The sequence below is a fragment of the Vicia villosa genome, linkage group LG1, assembly GCF_029867415.1.
Source record: "Vicia villosa cultivar HV-30 ecotype Madison, WI linkage group LG1, Vvil1.0, whole genome shotgun sequence".
NCBI classification, from domain to species: Eukaryota; Viridiplantae; Streptophyta; class Magnoliopsida; order Fabales; family Fabaceae; genus Vicia; species Vicia villosa.
This window is the reverse complement of record NC_081180.1, coordinates 183,747,108-183,766,419: the sequence shown is the minus strand read 5'-3', so window position 1 is coordinate 183,766,419 and position 19,312 is coordinate 183,747,108. Positions and strand designations below refer to the sequence as shown.

Genomic DNA, 19,312 nt, shown 5'->3' with positions numbered 1-19,312 from the left:
TGGTGCAAAGCATCTTCTGATCTTCTGACCTTGAAGTGCTTCTGAGCGTGATACCATCAGAACTTCAGTGCTTCTGATCTCATGTTCTTCTGATGCTTCCATAGACCCATGTTCTGATTCTGCTTCGACCATCTTCTGATGTCTTGCCAGACCATGTTCTGATGTTGCATGCTGAACCCTTTGAGACAAAGCTTCTGAGCGCTGAATTATGCATACTCTTTATATATTTCCTGAAAAGGAAATTGCATTGGATTAGAGTACCATATTATCTTAAGCAAAATTCATATTATTGTTATCATCAAAACTAAGATAATTGATCAGAACAAATCTTGTTCTAACACACTATTGTATCTTACTGCCTCAAGACCAGACATTATGTTTAGTGTGTGTATGTGTGCAAGATATCAATCTTGTCCAAAAGAATCTCACTTAAAAGCTGTCAAAAGAATTCTGCGATACTTACGTGGAACTACTACATATGGCCTATGGTATCCAAAGGGAAATGAGTGCCATTTGGTAGGATTCTCCGATTCAGATTTTGCTGGCTGCAAATCCGATAGAAAAAGCACCAGTGGAACATGTCATCTATTCTCAAATTCATTGATAAGTTTGTCGTACCCCATTTTTTGACCCATGCATTTTGTTCCGTTAGACCATTTGCATATCATTCATTTATTCACTAAAATATGATTTCAAATAAATGACATTTGTGCAATTTAGGGTTTCACGGTGGACTTTCTCACCAAATAAAACAAATTCATCTGGTTCTTTTCTCTTAAGCAATGGCCCGCGTGCAATTTAGGATTTTATGAGTATGTTCATCGAATAAAGATTAATTCATCTATTTCTTTTTGCATTAAAAGTATAAGATTAAGTGTTAAATTTGCAAATGCTTGATTCAATGATTTAAAAGACAGTTCATGTAATTTTAGACAAGATTACAAGACAATATCTTTAAAATTGTAAAGAATATTTATCTTTCAAATGCAAGGTCCTAAAGCCATAAACGAAAACTCATAAGGCCAAATTCATTCAAATTTCCAATGACATGTTTCATTCACTTATAATTAATATTAAGTCATACAAAAATATAGAATTTTCATTCTAGCCTCACTTGAACATTACAAGACTTATTCTAATCCTTGATCATTTGATTTGAGAGATTACAACTGAATTGCACAAATTGTCACGTAAAATAAAAAAAGCGGTTCTGAATTTATGCTTCAATCTTGGTCCTCAAAATTTCCATTCTCCAAAACATTTTTCATATATGCTTCCAAAGGCCTTGTTCCATATGGCATGAGGACCTACACAAACAGAACACAAAAAGAAACAGGCCCATTAAGTTCTTTTTGCAGCACCAATTCAAGAAACACACAAAAATTAGGAGAAAGTGTGGAGCGTATAGAAGGACAAAACAAAAAGGAAAATTCAAATTTCATGAAGGGGAAGCAAGAGCACATGGGGAGAATCAGACAAATAGCATGAAAATGGCAAAAAGCAAAACACTGCCTTTTGAAGGAGTACTGCATTTTTTCCAGATTTGTTTCCAAACCTGAACAAACATCCATCCAACCCTAGAATTATCCCCAAACCTAAGCACTATATATTTGACTGTTTCATTAAGAAGAGGGATCCCATTCGGCAGCCCCCATCTTCACTTCAACAAAAACCTAACCTACCACAAAAAGCTCAGAAACACACAAAGAAATACTCAGAGTTTCACATTGAACTCTGAGGTATTTGAGCTAAACCTCTCCCTGCATACAAGTTCAAACACTTGGTCCTAGTTCAGACTCAACAAGAAGGCTTTTGACAGAAAGATCCAAAGAAAGCTACTCCTATTCAAAGGCTGAAAGTACCTTTCCAGATCTTTTGTATAAACTCTGAAATTTTGAGAATGTTTTGTATCTGAGTGATCCACTATGCGTTTCTGTGTGTATTTTGATTCCATTTGATGCCATGCTTGAATTTAACCAACTCACTCACCAATGACAAGCCCAAATGGAATGGTCCCTGTTGTGGCTGAAACCGTACGGTGCTGAGGTGATGTTGCAATACTGAGTCACTAATGTTGTTTGCTTCAGTTTATTTTTCTGCTATCTCTCCCTGCAATAACCGGATGTATCACTTAAAGAGGAAAGTTTGAAATTAAAACCGATAACATTTTTAAAAGTTAATCAACCCTAACAGAGTTAATGACTTAATAGCAGGGAGTAATAAAAAGAATCAAATCGTTGTTCTTACCTTTGAGATTAATAATGAGAACCGATTGATATTTCTGTGAAAAACCGAGTTATTGTCGCTGTTCGCCCTTCGTATAGCTTGATGTTTTTTTTTTGAATGAATCTCTGTGATCGTTGAGGTGCGGTTGGATAGATTGAGAACGAGAGAGTTCATGTGAGATGAGAGCGCGAGATCGAGAGGGATGAGAGGATTTTTGTCACATTCGTTTTTGTTGTTTCTACGAAGAAAAAGCGTGTAAACATGAACAGGAACATGCTTGAGATCCTTGAGCGGCTGGTTATTTTGTTTTATGTTCTAGGGTTTTCAAAAAAAATCTTTCTAACTAAGAGTTATTGGGCTGGCCGAAATTGGCCATTCGGGTCCATGATTATTCAACCAGCACACCCACAATTTACTGGTAATACACCTCTGGCCCAATTAACTCTTTTCTAATTAATCCTCCTTTGATTTTATCTAAGTATTTTCATAAGGTTTAAGTATTTTATTTTTTAGTATAGGATTTTAATTTTCTTTTCTATATCCTTATTAAAATACCAAAAAATATATTGTAAGACTAATTTTTTTCTTTTTTTAGAAATAGTTTAACATGTTTAGAAGTTTGTTTGATTAAAGGACATTAAAACCTCAAAAACATTTTAATGTAAATTTCTCATCTAAAAAAATCCAAAAAATATATGATCTTTTAATTAGAATTTTATTTTATTGTTTAGTATGTTAAAAAACTCCAAAGATATTTTCCATTCAAAGTAACAATTTCTCGATCCAACGTCGAGTTTCTTCCTTTCGAAAACCATTATCATAATCATGCCGAAAGATTGAGTGATAAGGGGTGAACACCTCTTAAATACCTTGAGCTTTTGGACTAAAACGCGTTAATTAAGTTTTTAAACCTTTTTAATCAAATCAAAGTGATTAAGTGACAAGGGGTGAACACCTCTTGAATACCTTTAATCCTTTGAACCAAGCTTTTAATGTATCCTTCCTAATCAAATCGAAGTGATCGAGTGACAAGGGGTGCACACCTCTTGAATACCTTTGATCCTTTGAATAAAAATCTTTCTTAATTAAATCAAAGTGATTAAGTGACAAGGGGTGCACACCTCTTGAATACCTTTGATCCTTTGAATAAAAATCTTTCTTAGTTAAATCAAAGTGATTAAGTGACAAGGGGTGCACACCTCTTGAATACCTTTGATCCTTTGAATAAAAATCTTTCTTAGTTAAATCGAAGTGATTAAGTGACAAGGGGTGCACACCTCTTGAATACCTTTGATCCTTTGAATATTAAATTTCTTTCTTAATTAAATCGAAGTGATCGAGTGACAAGGGGTGCACACCTCTTGAATACCTTTGATCCTTTGAATCAAACTTAAAAGTTCTTTCTTAGTTAAATCGAAGTGATTAAGTGACAAGGGGTGCACACCTCTTGAATACCTTTGATCCTTTGAATAAAAATCTTTCTTAATTAAATCAAAGTGATTAAGTGACAAGGGGTGCACACCTCTTGAATACCTTTGATCCTTTGAATATTAAATTTCTTTCTTAATTAAATCGAAGTGATCGAGTGACAAGGGGTGCACACCTCTTGAATACCTTTGATCCTTTGAATCAAACTTAAAAATTCTTTCTTAATTAAATCGAAGTGATCGAGTGACAAGGGGTGCACACCTCTTGAATACCTTTGATCCTTTGAATAAAAATCTTTCTTAATTAAATCAAAGTGATTAAGTGACAAGGGGTGCACACCTCTTGAATACCTTTGATCCTTTGAACCAAACACTAAACATCCTTCATAAAATTAACCAACAAACTCGTAGTTTTTTTTCCCGAACTACGATCGCATTGACTTTCCCATTGCACGAGGGAATACGTAGGCACAAGACACAAACGTCTTGGCGAGCATAATAATAAAAATAAAAATTCTTTTTCTTTTGATTAATAAACTAAAGAACGCAAACATCACGCAAACACTCATTCATAAAACTAACTAAATAGGTCCCATCGAGTACGATGGAGGTGAGGGGTGCTAATACCTTCCCCTTGCTTAACCGACTCCCGAACCCTAATTTGGTTGCGATAACCATCTTATCCATTTCTTTTTATTCGTGGGTTTTATTCGATATTTTCCCTTTCCTCTTGGAATAAATAAAGTTCGGTGGCGACTCTGTTGTCCTTCGAATGCTTGAAAACGCACCGAGTCACATTTTTATCGCTACAAAGTTGGCATAGCAAGAAACAAGTATCGGTTGCAGTATCTACTGCTGAGGCAGAATATGTAGCTGCTGGAAGCTGCTGTGCACAAATATTATGGCTCAAGCAACAACTTCTTGACTTTGGTATTAAGCTTGATCGCATACCTATCATGTGCGACAACACAAGTGCCATAAACTTGAGTAAAAATCCTGTCTTACACTCACGTACCAAGCATATTGAAATAAGACATCACTTTCTACGAGATCATGTAGAGAAAGGAGACGTTACATTTGAACATGTAGAAAGCAAGAAGCAACTAGCTGACATCTTCACCAAACCTCTAGCAACGGAGCAATACTTCAACATTCGTAGGGAATTAGGGATACTCGATATCTCTAATTTGGGCTAATTACGTTTGTTCTCTCTTAATATTATTCCTTTACTTTATATATATATTTTTCTGCTAACATTTCTCTTAGCATAAAGGTAGTTCATCATCAAGCCAGGCGCCATTCCACATTAACTAAAGGCTGCCATCAAAGTTGACACCTACATATTGAAAAAGCGGTAACGTAATTGTGGTTCACTTCCAAAAATATTATTGATACTATAATATGCTATCAATTAACATGCTTATAGTGACTTCATACCTATATCTCTCTTGCTCATATATGTGTCTCATCTTTAATACACCTTTAAACATATTTGACTCTCATGATATCACTATCTACCTTTTCTTTTCTATACTATGAATGCTAGCATTTTATCTATGTTTCTCTCGTTACTCTTCTATTTTCGTTGTATCTCTTTTTGATGTTGACAAAGGGGGAGATAGATGCTGAGTGTACGGGGGAGCTTTATTGAGAGATTGCCTTGTTGAGAGATAGATGCTGAATGTACGGGGGAGCTTTGTTGAGTCTTTATCACTTACTACCAAAGCTTCGACTACTGGTTTGCCATCATCAAAAAGGGGGAGTATGTGAATACAAGATTACAATCACAAAGATGTTTTTGATTCATGGCAAACTCAATAAGCATACAAGCAACAAGGTGGAAGCAGAAAACTCAAAGAAAAGCAAGCATTGATCACTCATGTCAGAACAGGTCGACCTATTATGCTTATAGGTTGACTCAACACAAGCAAAACAAGAAGAATGCAGAAAAGCAGCAGTTAGGTCGACCTACTGTCAACCCAGGTCGACCTAAAATGAAGAAAAATCCATATACCTCTGCTAGGTCGACTCACACATCATCCAGGTCGACCTAAAATGAAGAAATTTACATATCAGTCTGCTAGGTCGACCTACACAACAACTAGGTCGACCTAATCTGAGAAAATATCCCCAGAATGCATCTGAAGAGGATTCTGGTCGACCTACTCCTTAAACAGGTCGACCTAACTGGGAGCAAAATTCTGCAAGCTCTGCTAGGTCGACCCAAGCACTACAATAGGTCGACCTAACTGATCAAGAATGCCAAAAATTCTGTTTCTCTCATCTCCAACTGTTAAGCTATCATATATATTATCAAAGGTTCAATTATTCAATGCAACACCAACGACTGAAAGATACACAAAGGCTTCTCATCTTCGTTCTTCGTCATCTCCAACGCAATTACACATAATCATTCTTGCGTTGAGGGTTAGTGATCGAGTTCGATAACGTCCATGGAACGGAATTGAAGATTCCTAGTGGGTGAAGATTTGTGGGGTTTTTGGTGAATAAAATCTGCGGGTTTTGTCCTCCAAGATAGGTGTTTCTTGGGGGTTTTTATCAAGAGGTTTCATCGAGGATCCGGCTGAGTGTGAAGATTGAAGAACAAGGGTTCGAGGGAATTGAAGACACTGCAGAAAGGGATCAAAGTGAAGCTCTTGGATAACCTTGATCTGACTCAAGATTAAGGGGGAAGAAGATTCAAAGGATCGACATAATTGGTTTATGGTTTATCGCTTTGTTATCTTCTTTGTATATACTACTTTCAACATTAATGAAAGATTACCCAATTTCAGTTTGGAATTGGGGGCAGACGTAGTCGTAGCGAGGACGATCGACGAACTGCCTAAACAAATATCGTGTTCTTGTCGCTTTTACTTTTTCATTTACGTTTTGTTCATGTTTGGTTATAATAGCAAATTGATCAACGATTCGAGTGTTAAGATTGTGAATTAAGAACTTATATAAACATCACAATCCATCACATATTGAATCACCGTCAATTTGATCATTATCACCAAGTGTTTGTATATTTGTTTCTATCACTTTTACTGCATTGCAAACATTGTCCATCATACAAGAAGTTAATCTGATTTTCAATAAGAGCAACGCTTTGATTCTGCAACGTATACTCTTATCACTTACCTCAAGTTTTTGACTGGTTTTAAACACATATACAATCGTTTCAATAGTGGTTCGGAATAGACGCGAGTCGATTCAGAATCACTTCCGCTGAAAAGTCGTTTAACTCCGTAAAACTGTGAACGATCTATTCACCCCCCCTCTAGATCCTAAGGCCAGCGTCTAACAATATATTAGTGAGATTAAGCTTAAACTTTAAGAGAAATATCACTGTTGTGATTATAGCTTTTCAGAAGCATTGTAATACTCTTAGAATTGATTACATTAATTTGTAAGTAACTAGAGTGATCAAGTGTGATCAGGATACTCTAGGAAGTCTTAGCTTGTGTCTAAGCATTTGTAACTAGAGTGATCACGTGGTGGTCAGGATACTCTAGAAAGTCTTAGCTTGTGTCTAAGCAATTGTTCCTAGAGTGATCAGGTTGTGATCATGATACTCTAGAAGACTTAGTCGTGGGCTAAGTGGAAAACCATTGTAATCTGTTGAGATTAGTGGATTAAATCCTCAGGTGAGGTAAATCACTCCAAGGGGGTGGACTGGAGTAGTTTAGTTAACAACGAACCAGGATAAAAATAACTGTGCAATTTGTTTTTATCGTTCAAGTTTTTAGACTACACTTATTCAACCCCCCCCCCCCCTTTCTAAGTGTTTTTCTATCTTTCAGTTATTTGTTATTCTTGTAAACTTGTAATCTTGTTTTCTAAGAGAAAGTAAAAGAATAGCAGTTATAACCAATTCTTGTGTTCTTCTTATCTTCTCTAATTCCCTATTATATTTTGTTCTTGACATCGTTTTTCACAACAGTTTTCGTAGATGCATTTTTGAAATATCATAATATTTAAAATATTCTAATATTTGAACTTAGTATTTTTTGGAGATGTATTTCTGAAATAATCCAATATTTATTAAAAAAAATTAAAATTAAGGTACATCAATTATATTTATTGTATTAATTAAGATATATATATATATATATATATATATATATATATATATATATATATATATATATAATTTTAATTTAATAGTTTTTTTAAAAACTCAAATACAATGTTTATATTATTAATTGAATAATTAATATTATAAATTATGTAAATATTATTTAATTATCTTATATTTTAATATTCCCTTGTATTTAATTATCAACTAATTTATATAATTATATAATTAAATCACCTTGAATTTAAATTTAATATTGACAATAATAAAAAAGAATATTTGAATTTATAATAATAGTCTATATAGGTATGTTTGCATTCAAGTTCATATATTAAAAAGAATTTGTGATGTCTGTATCTGAGATTTATTTTAACGGGTTTCGAACCTGAGACCTTAAGAGGAGCACACTCTCAGGACCCAAGCGTTTCACTGCTAGATCACACACACGCACACTAAAATTATCCAATTTAATTTTGTCTTTGATTTCTATTAAGAAAATGACATGTTTTGGTCCCCACAAAATTATTATGCTCGTAGTTTTAGTCCTTACTGTTAAATCAATGTGTATTTTTGAATGATTACTTTACAGACATATTTAGAACGTTATAAAAAATTCATCCAAAAAAACTCAAAATTTATTTTCTAAGTCGAGATTTGCATTACTTTTATCATTATCTTTTGAAATTTAAAAAATTCATATTTAATTTTTCTCATTTTAAAAAATTGTATAATTTGATAAATAGATCTTTTATACATATGAAAAAAATTATTACAAAATTTAAAAGTTTAAGAGTAGTTTTAAAAATTTTTAAAAATAACATGGACTAAAACTGCATGCATTAAAATTTTGTAAGGACTAAAATATGTCATTTTTTTATAAGGACTAAAAATGAAATTTGAAATATTTATAGGAACTAAAAAATACCCCTAAAAAATATTAAAATTTATAATAATTAATTATTCAATTAATAATATAAACATTGTATTTGAATATACAATTAATACAATTGATATATTTTGATTTTAATTTTTTTAATAAATATTGGTAATTTCATAAATGCATCTCCAAAAAATTTCAAGATGGGATATTTCGGAAATGGATCTCCGAACACACCATTTTTCGTAAAAAAAAATGAATGAATTTGGTAAATTCGATAATAGATCTCTAAAAATACCTCTAAAAAACGAAATATTGAGGGTAAAAATAGAATTTCGCTAAAGAAACAGTTAAGGAGGTTTAAAAAGAAACCCCTTTTTACATTGCATGATAATATTGATGATTTAGTAGGCCGCTAGGCTAAGAGATATGAGAGATGCGAATTAAGAATTTTCCTATCTATTTTCATTTACTAGGAAGCTAAAATTGTACGATACTCGGTCACAATTTATGCTCCAACATCTATCTTATTGGTAGAACTGCTAGGATAAACATACATGATACATGTAAAATTGAATGAGCTCAAGAATTCATAAAAACTGCTTTTGTTGAGATTTTTTGGTTATTGTTCAAACTTAATTTTCATACTTACAAACTTAATTTTCAGTCAGTATTTTGCTTCTAAATTTCATTTTACTAAAGAAATCGTTTCCAATTTTATCCCATTTTGCAAGGGATTGAAGGCGACATGGAACTCCAGTCATCACAAACGATTACGATCATTCAGTCATCACAAACGATTACGATCATTCAGACACCATAATCGAAAGAAATTGCAAATTATCAATACATAGTACAATACAAAATCCAATACACCGGCGTAAAATTATTACCATCTTGTGGTTCGAATACTATTACATGATACTCTTTTACAACTCAAATTGATACAGATACGCGTGGCTACTCTTAATTGGTATATACACATTACACCGCTGCAAAGTAATCTTTGCTAAGTTTGGGGTCTGGTTTCATGGACTTCTCCCCAGGCTTCCATCCAGCGGGGCAAACTTCATCTGGGTTCTCTTGTACATACTGCAGAGCCTGCAAGACCAATGCAAAACATAGGAACAATGAAATGAAATTGTGCACTAGGTGAAATATTGTTTAATCTTCATGAGGTCCTAACTAATTGTATAATCACCTGGAGTGTTCTCTTTGTCTCATCAACACTTCTACCAATCCCCAAGTTGTTTATGGTAGAATGTTGAATAACACCTTCCTTGTCGATAATGAACAATCCTCTCAATGCAATTCCCTGCATCATTCGATTTTTTTGGTACATTATGACACAAGTTCGGAATAACTGAATGATAAGCATTGTAAATTTCATTCCAGAGAATATTGAAACATGTGCGCATAAAGGACATGTGTTGGGAAAGGAAAGCAAAATCCTAGTTCAATTTCTTAAGCCAAATAAAAACTTGATTCAATTGGATTGCAGATAACTCAGAAATTCTACAAAGGGGAGAGGATACCCTTATTAAGTTCCTTTAGCGAGATGATACGATAGAAAAACTATACAATTGCTGCTTTATTTATAATTCAGCCATACATAGACAACACTATTTTCATGTCAGAATATACCTGATCGGGAATGAGAACACCGTAAGACTCCGATATAGATTTGGTGATATCAGAAACCAGAGGATATTTCAAGTCACCAAGGCCACCTGACTTTCTATCTGATTGAACCCATGCAAGATGCGAGAACTAAACACACCAACAAAAAATAACAATAGCATCACTAATTAATAAACAAATGCATGAAACTCAACACAAAAGCCTTGTTTAAGGGTGTCAGTCAGCACTCAGCGTGTAAAAGTACCCTTGTGTTCTAAAGGTTGTGTGCATTAGTTTACAACTACTATGAATCACATTACACATGTCGACCAACAAATGAAATATTCAATTATCAATGTTTCAATGAAAGATCTATTCATATTTTTCCCTTTTCCATTATTTATAAAACAATTCTCTCTGACAATACTCTTATTCAATTCAGCAAGTATTCAGAGACATGAAAACATGATATGTATGAACCTTAAACCTTACGGTTTATCCCTCCTAGATAAATCCTTAAACAGTATCAAGAGTAATAATAAAAGCAACAGTGTAAACCAACTTACCACACTGTCAACTGAAACACCCAAAATCTCGGTATTTATTGCATCAAACTCTGCATGCCGGTCACTGAAAGCAGTGATTTCTGCATTCAAGTAGCAGATCTTATTGTTAGTAAGTTATGGGAAGAAATTTAATTGCACAACTAGATCAACCTGACTAACCAACCTGTTGGACAAACAAAGGTGAAGTCCAATGGGTAGAAAAATAGGATAACATACTTCTTCCCAATATAGTCAGAGAGTTTGACCTGGAATGACAATGCTTTAGCCAATAAAACATGAAAAATCCAAAAGCAATTACTCAAAAATTACCAAATAATAACAAATTAAATAAAACATTTCAAGCCATTAAGAATCAGTATTCATATTCACTTTGGTTGGTGGCAGCGTACCTTGATAAACTCCTGATCAAAAACAGCCTCTGCTTCAAAATCAGGTGCTACATTTCCAACCAATGGAAGCCCACTCTGCGAAGGTCAAACCGGAAATTTAAAGACTATACTCAGACTAAGATTTAGTGTTTACACAACAACAATCAAGCCTTATCCCACTAAGTCGGGTCGACTACATGGATCAAGTATTGCCATAATGTTTTATCAAGGACCATGTTTCTATCCAAATCGTTAATCTCGAGATCTTTCTTAATAAGATTTAGTGATTAAAGAAAAAAAAATCTCAAAACGCAAATGAACTAAATATATTGAAGAAACTACAAACTTTCAATACTTTATGCTTCAAAATACCCAAATGTACTAAAGCAGAGCTAGCTCAAATTAAAATAACATACTCAAACAACTAGCATATCTATAATCTATGAATTCAATTATCAATTGATATTTACTTAACATACAAATGTTCAGAATTCAGACACACAGCAATAAACAAAGTGAAAGTAACAACAGTAACTTGGGGGAAGAACTTACAGAGGCATTAACGAGGAATGAATTGCGACGAGAAGAGTGTTGAAGAAGAGAGGGGCGAGAAGATGAGAGTGAAGAGAGTGAGAAGGGTTTAGAGAGAGAATTAGGGATAGAGAGAGTGGAAATAGGTTTTTTGGGAGAGATGAGTGATGAATTAGGGTTTAGAGATAAGAGGGAAGAAGCAGAGGTGGTAGATGAGCATGCCATTGGGAGTGTTGTTTGGTGTGATGTGGTTTGTTTGGGGTGATGGGAATAAAAGAGGAACGGTGACTACGAGGTTGAAATGAAATGGGTTGAGATAAAATGATAAAAGTGGAGATACAAACCAGGCATAGAGTAGAGTGTTGGTTGAGAATTGTGGTTTTTATCTAGGTTACAAAATGGATGGATTGGCCTGATATGGATTAGATTGTTAATGGATGGATCAAACCAATCCAATAATCTATTAACAATCTATTAAAAATTCAATTCAATCCATTTACATATTTTTAATAGAGGGATATTCATCCATCAAAAAAAAATTTATAATTCATAATTATTTTTTTAAATTTCATAAAAATAAATTTAAATATTCAAAAATATTTTTAAATTTCACAATAAAATAAATAAATATTCCTAATTATTTTTTAAATTTCATAAAAAAATTTAAATTTCACAATAACAAAATTTAAATATTCTTAATTATTTCTTAAATTTCAGAAAAAAATTAATTTCACAAAAAAAAATTAATATTCTTAATTATTTTTTAAATTTCTTTAAAAAAAATAAATTTCACAAAAATTAAAATTTCATAATTATTTTTTTAATTTCATAAAAAAATTAAATTTCACAAATAGAAATTAATATTCCTAATTATTTTTAAATTTCTTTAAAATTTTTAAATATTCTTAATTGTAAAAAACACACTTTCTTTGTTTATATATATATATATATATATATATATATATATATATATATATATATGCATTATTCTAAGAAGTAAATTAGACATACACTAGTCTGAAATGATATAATTTTTGTCTTAATAAATTAATGTTAATAAGTTTAGAAAAAGTGATAAAAAAATTAGTACAAACCTATGAATTCAAATTACATCAAATTCTTGAATTACAAAAGAGAATTCCCAGGTGAAATAAGATTCAAATTCACGATTACATACAATACTAGCTACATATTTCAAGTTGGTAAAAGTTGAATTCAAGTTGCATAAAGTCCTTAAGCTACAAGAGAATTCCAATTGATTGGAGCCACTCGATTTCTTCATGTTTCCACCTCTTCTTTGCATGCCAAAACTTTTCTCAACAATGCTCATCTTCAAGTTAAAGAACATGCCATAAAAAAACGTTATCATGTGAAAATACAGTTTGACTCAGTAAGGATACATGATAGAAAGGTTCTCAATTACAAAGCTAGTTTACAAAGCATTTTATTTCATGTAACTGGACTAATCAATCATTTTGCAAAGCTCATAGATGAATAATATCAGAGGTACCTTTTTTTTTTGCATTCTACAGAGCCAAGTTATTAAAATTAGGAAACTAACATAAAACAATTCAAGCTCATTCAACATTAAAGAAGAAGGGTAATTCAAGGCATAGTTAGAATAAACCTGAAATTGGAGAGAAATTCAATATTGTTGTCTGCATTAATTCATCATAATTACATCAGCCTCTTTAATTTTGGCACAATACAATTCAAGAAATCCCAAACATTTTAAGAAGAGAAAGATATAGTGGCAAACACCTTTCCACAAGTATTTAACATTAATTACACCTTAATTTAAGTTAGAACTACCCTTAATTATTGAAACCCTTCATTGTTATTAGTATCAAACATATGAGTTAAAAACTTGTTCCATGGCCACCTCTAATCATCTATGCTAAACAAACCGGTTGTAACTATAACAATCCAGTAAACTTACATACCATGTTTGTATAATGCTCTCCCAAAATAGATGGCAACTTCTAGTAACCTCATGTTGTGGAAAAGAAGGTTGAAAGGTCCTCAACAAAATCAGGTCCATCAATATATTAAACATACATTAATTATAAAAGAAGATAAATGAAAAGAATATAAATGGAAATGTTGTAGATGTAACACCGTTCTAAACCCCGCGGCAATTAAATAAATATTTTAGAGTACATGAAACAAGGGTGCCACAATTCAATTTAAAAACAACATCATACGTCATTGCCATGCATTCACTGAGGAAATTCAACATAATTCATCATAACTCATAAAATAATCTCATGTCAACACAGCGGAAATCCAACATTCAGATGAGTATAACATCTTTAATACTACATCCCAAAATAAAACCAAGATCATAAAAATAGAGTTATTAAAAACGTGAACCCTAAGCTAATGTTCCCCAGTGTTACAATTATCAGAGCATGACACTTTACGCTAAACTAACACACTGACTCATGAGCTAATCCTCACCGAGTCGAAAGCCGCTATCTTCAATCTAAAAATGACAACATGTAAGGGTGAGTCTCATTCTCAATTAGAAAATGTTATAAGTTATAAATAATAAGACACCATTCGCGTATGATTCACCCAATTGCAATTATGATCAGATTCACAACAACATTCATCAATCGCAACAGTCAATCAATCACAACATATTATAACATTGGACAATCTTCCATTCATGTTATAATAATGCAAATATCCTAATGCAATGCAACTACATGCATGTGGTACCAACATCATCAATGGGATTAATCCACCGACTGATCCAACATCATCAAGATACGGACCTGTCAGCACAGATTCCACACAATGGGAATCATGCCATTCACTGATCCAACACATCATCATGGATACAGCCTCAACAAATGATTATGAATGCATGCAAATATATATATGAAACATAATTATACCATCGTCAAGTCTATGAGTAACATCATCCAATACGCAAGCCATCATCAATCATCATCAAAGCATGTTTATATATATTAACATCATTCACTACAAATCAATAATCATCATCATCGTCATTAAGAACATACATGTAACCACATCAATCCTCATCATCATCATCCATAAATAATATACATGTATTCCCATCATCCAAAACAAAGCAATCATCGTTATACAATTCTCAACAATCATCACATAATCATGTTTTCAAACATATTTTATATTGTCATATTTCGTCATATATGTCAACAATACATCTTCCATCAAACTAAAAAAATATTCACATCATACTCATATCCTTGCATAGAATGTCTCATAAGCTTCATTATACAATTAAACAAATCATCATACAACTCGTGCTTTAAACATATCATGTATTGTCATATCTCATCTTATATATATATATATATATATATATATATATATATATATATATATATATACACACACACACAATACATCATTCAACAAGAAAATAAATCATGATCTAAAATAATCAAAGTTACACCTCATTTCATCATCTAAGCACATAGGTTATTTCATAAGGTTCATCATGCTTGAAACGGCACTAAAAACGGACATACGGTTTGAAAGTTATGGCTTTTATAAAATATTTTATTTTTCAAAAACAAACAGTGGTAACCGGTTACCCAAACCCCAGTAACCGGTTACTGCATCTCACGTAACCCAGAGTTATATTTTTAATAGGGGTAATCGGTTACTGCCATTTCAGTAACCGGTTACTGCCTCCCAGACTTCAGTGGTAACCGATTACCCAAACCCCAGTAACCGGTAACTTGGTACCTGTAACCCAAAAATTGCCATTTTACAGCACCCGTACCATTCCACATTCCATCCAATGCGTACTATGACATGTTAAATCACCAAACAGTACAAGAATACACATTTTAACACAACTTTAGCACGTTTTAATGGTAATCTAACATCATACATAACATTATTTAGTCAATTCATCAAATCTCCCAAAACCCCAATTATTCCAAAACCTAACACATATCACAATCGACATAAACAATATACTCATTCAATCCCACCATCTATAATCTCATAATAGATGCTAAATGGAAGAGTCCCCCCCTTACCTTTGAAGGATAGAAAAACACTTAGAAAGGGGGGGTTTGAATAAGTGTAGCTTTAAAAACTTGACAGATAAAAATAAATTGCACAGTTATTTTTATCCTGGTTCGTTGTTAACTAAACTACTCCAGTCCACCCCCGCAGAGATGATTTACCTCAACTGGGGATTTAATCCACTAATCGCACGGATTACAATGGTTCTCCACTTAGTCAGCAACTAAGTCTTCCAGAGTCTTCTGATCACACACTGATCACTCCAGGAACAACTGCTTAGATACCCTCTAAGACTTTTCTAGAGTATACTGATCCACACGATCACTCTAGTTACAACCTGCTTAGATAACCTCTAAGACTTCCTAGAGTATTCTGATCCACACGATCACTCTAGTTCCTTACAACTTAATGTAATCAATTCTAAGAGTATTACAATTGCTTCTTAAAAGCTATAATCACAAACTGTGATATTTCTCTTAACGTTTAAGCTTAATCTCACTAATATATTACAACAGCAATGTAGTGAGCTTTGATGAAGATGAAGATTCTGAGCTTTGAATTTGAACAGAGTTTCAGCAAGTTAATAGGCGTTGTTTTGTTCAGGATCGTTAACCTTGCTTCTCATCAGAACTTCATATTTATAGGCGTTGGAGAAGATGACCGTTGAGTGCATTTAATGCTTTGCGTGTTCCGTACAGCATCGCATTTAATGTTATACGCTTTTGTCAACTACCTCGAGCCTTGTTCACGCTGTGTCTACTGACGTAGCCTTTAGTAGCTTTTAACGTTCCTTTTGTCAGTCAGCGTAGCTTGCCACTTGTACTTCCTTCTGATCTGATGTTTGTGAATACAACGTTTGAATATCATCAGAGTCAAACAGCTTGGTGCAAAGCATCTTCTGATCTTCTGACCTTGAAGTGCTTCTGAGCGTGATACCATCAGAACTTCAGTGCTTCTGTTCTCTTGTTCTTCTGATGCTTCCATAGACCCATGTTCTGATTCTGCTTCGACCATCTTCTGATGTCTTGCCAGACCATGTTCTGATGTTGCATGCTGAACCATTTGAGACAAAGCTTCTGAGCGCTGAATTATGCATACTCTTTATATATTTCCTGAAAAGGAAATTGCATTGGATTAGAGTACCATATTATCTTAAGCAAAATTCATATTATTGTTATCATCAAAACTAAGATAATTGATCAGAACAAATCTTGTTCTAACAATCTCCCCCTTTTTGATGATGACAAAAACATATATAAATGATATGAATTTGCGATCAGAAAGAGCAGACGGCAAAAGACAAATTACACAGCTATAGCATAAGCATATGAATATGTCTCCCCCTGAGATTAACAATCTCCCCCTGAGATAAATAATCTCCCCCTGAAATAAATACTCGAAGAACTTTAATAAAAGACTTCCCTGATTATTTCGGTAGAGACGATCATATGAGCTTCTGTCTTTAGAGAATTCATAGCTTCTGACTTCTGCTTCCATTGGACAGCTTCAGAACTAGAATTTCTTTTAGATCCCTAGAACACTCACAACTTCTGATTCCTGCTTCCATCTAGGACAGCTTCAGAACTTGAATTTCTTTGATCTTCTGAACATTCACAGCTTCTGACTTCTGCTTCCATCTAGGACAGCTTCAGAACTTGAATTTCTTTGATCTTCTGAACATTCACAGCTTCTGATTTCTGCTTCCATTTAGGACAGCTTCAGAACTTGAGTTTTCTGGATCTTTAGAACATTCACAGCTTCTGATTTCTGCTTCCCTCGGATAGCTTCAGAGCTTTGAATTTCTACCAACATCACTTCATGCTAGATTTGTATCAGAACATTGTTGAATGTACCAGAGCATCATCAGAGCATCTCTACATCCTGAAATGTTACAGAACAAAAACTAAACGACAAAAGTCAGCATGAACGAGTCAGAACATAAAATGTATATTCGAACACATTATATGTATCAGAGCCATATAGGCTAAAATAATGTATCAGAGCAAATAGAATTTTGTCAGAACAAATAGACAAATATGGATCAAATTCTATTATCAGTGCTTCTGATTCATTCTTCTTTCTTGCTTCTGATCTCTGAAGCTTGACAGCACTCAGCTTGCTTCAGTTTCCATGAGTTTATTCTTTTTACAGAATAACACTTCTTCTGCTTTTGCTTCTTGTGTTTGCTTTGAAGATTCTCTTCACTTCTTTATACCTGCAAAACACTTAAACCATATAGAACTTGCAGTTCTTGTTAGTAAAAGCAACTGATTAAATCAAATCATTTATCATTTATCTTCTCCCCCTTTTTGTCATATCATCAAAAAGCAAAAAAGATTCAGAGACAAACAAAACGAAACACACGGAGGAAGAAGATGATTTCATTGAAGTTCAAACAGCAGGTACAGAAGTACATGAAGATAAGAAAGATCAGATGCACAAAGACAGATGCAACGAAAAGAAAGAAACAACACAGACTCAATCTAAGATGGCCCTAGCCTTGACAAGATCTTGTCCAGCATCTCTTAAACCTCATTGTTGTGTCCTTCTTGCCTCACCATGAAAGCGTTATACTTATCATTGAGTGAGCTTTGCTCATCCTGTCTCTTCTGAATTTCTTCCAGAGTCCTTGCAAGACGAGAAGATTCATCAGAAGAAGCTTCACAGCTTCTATCCACAGGGATGACATGTTGATCTGCAGCTTCCATAGATAGATCATTTGCAGGGATTTCCTCAACAGGATCTGATTCAGCAACATGATCTTCAGCATCTGCTTCTTGCATAGAAGCATCTCCATATTCTGCAGCAGGAATTTCCGAGTCTCCATTCTCAAGTGCCTGAAGAATGGCAGCTAGATTCCTTGGAGCAGAAGGACCTTCAACTTCTGGTGGGTCAACAACTTCTGGAATGACCAAGCTTGGGTCTTTCTTAGACGGGTTTTCCCTCAGATAGTCAAAGAGAGTCTTGAAGTCTCCTAGCAGAACAGGATATTGAGGTATCCAGACCACAATCTCCCTGCAAGGATTGGCTTCCAATGCAGCAGCGAGTCTTAATTGTTCCATCTCATCCAAGAAGGGCTTCTCTTCCAACAGATGTCTTCCTTTGAGACTAGCAAACCAGAAGTCTTCATAATTCCTCAGAATTCCACGAGGCCGTGGGGCAGCAGCTACACAGGCTTCCTGAAGTTCTAAAAACAGAGCATCTGATTCTCTGCGAAAAATCCTCCAGAATTTCCGCATAGCAACATCATTCAATCCAGAACTTTCAGCAATTCTGAGAGTATCAAAGGTACTTCTGAGATTCCTCTTTATGTTTTCAAAAACTACACCAATAGGATATACAGGGCGGAATTTTATTTGGGTTTTTGAAAAGGCAGGGTTGGAAGTGAAGTACGGATGAGGTTCTCTATCCAACCTATAAGAAGATTCTGCTTCAGTATCAGAATCTAACACTACCACTTCAGCTTCAGGACGAGGCTTGGGAGTGTAGTTGCAATCACGGAGCAGCTGCTCATGTGATGCAGAGGTTGGAAGAGGAGAATCACAAAGATTGTTTTGAGAGGTGGAGGGAGTATGTTCAAG

General features: G+C 33.9%; 1 protein-coding gene across 1 annotated transcript; it reads right to left on the bottom strand.

Moving 5' to 3' along the window:
* Window positions 1-9,431: 9,431 nt before the first annotated feature.
* On the bottom strand, window positions 9,432-12,050 carry LOC131621051 (2-Cys peroxiredoxin BAS1, chloroplastic-like). The gene is made up of 7 exons (XM_058892261.1): window positions 11,718-12,050; window positions 11,187-11,261; window positions 10,961-11,042; window positions 10,798-10,877; window positions 10,256-10,381; window positions 9,813-9,926; window positions 9,432-9,712 (listed from the first exon to the last, which is right to left on the bottom strand). The coding sequence occupies exons 1-7, from the start codon at window positions 11,919-11,921 to the stop codon at window positions 9,596-9,598; spliced, it is 798 nt and encodes a 265-aa protein (XP_058748244.1). The 5' UTR covers window positions 11,922-12,050; the 3' UTR covers window positions 9,432-9,595.
* Window positions 12,051-19,312: the final 7,262 nt, after the last annotated feature.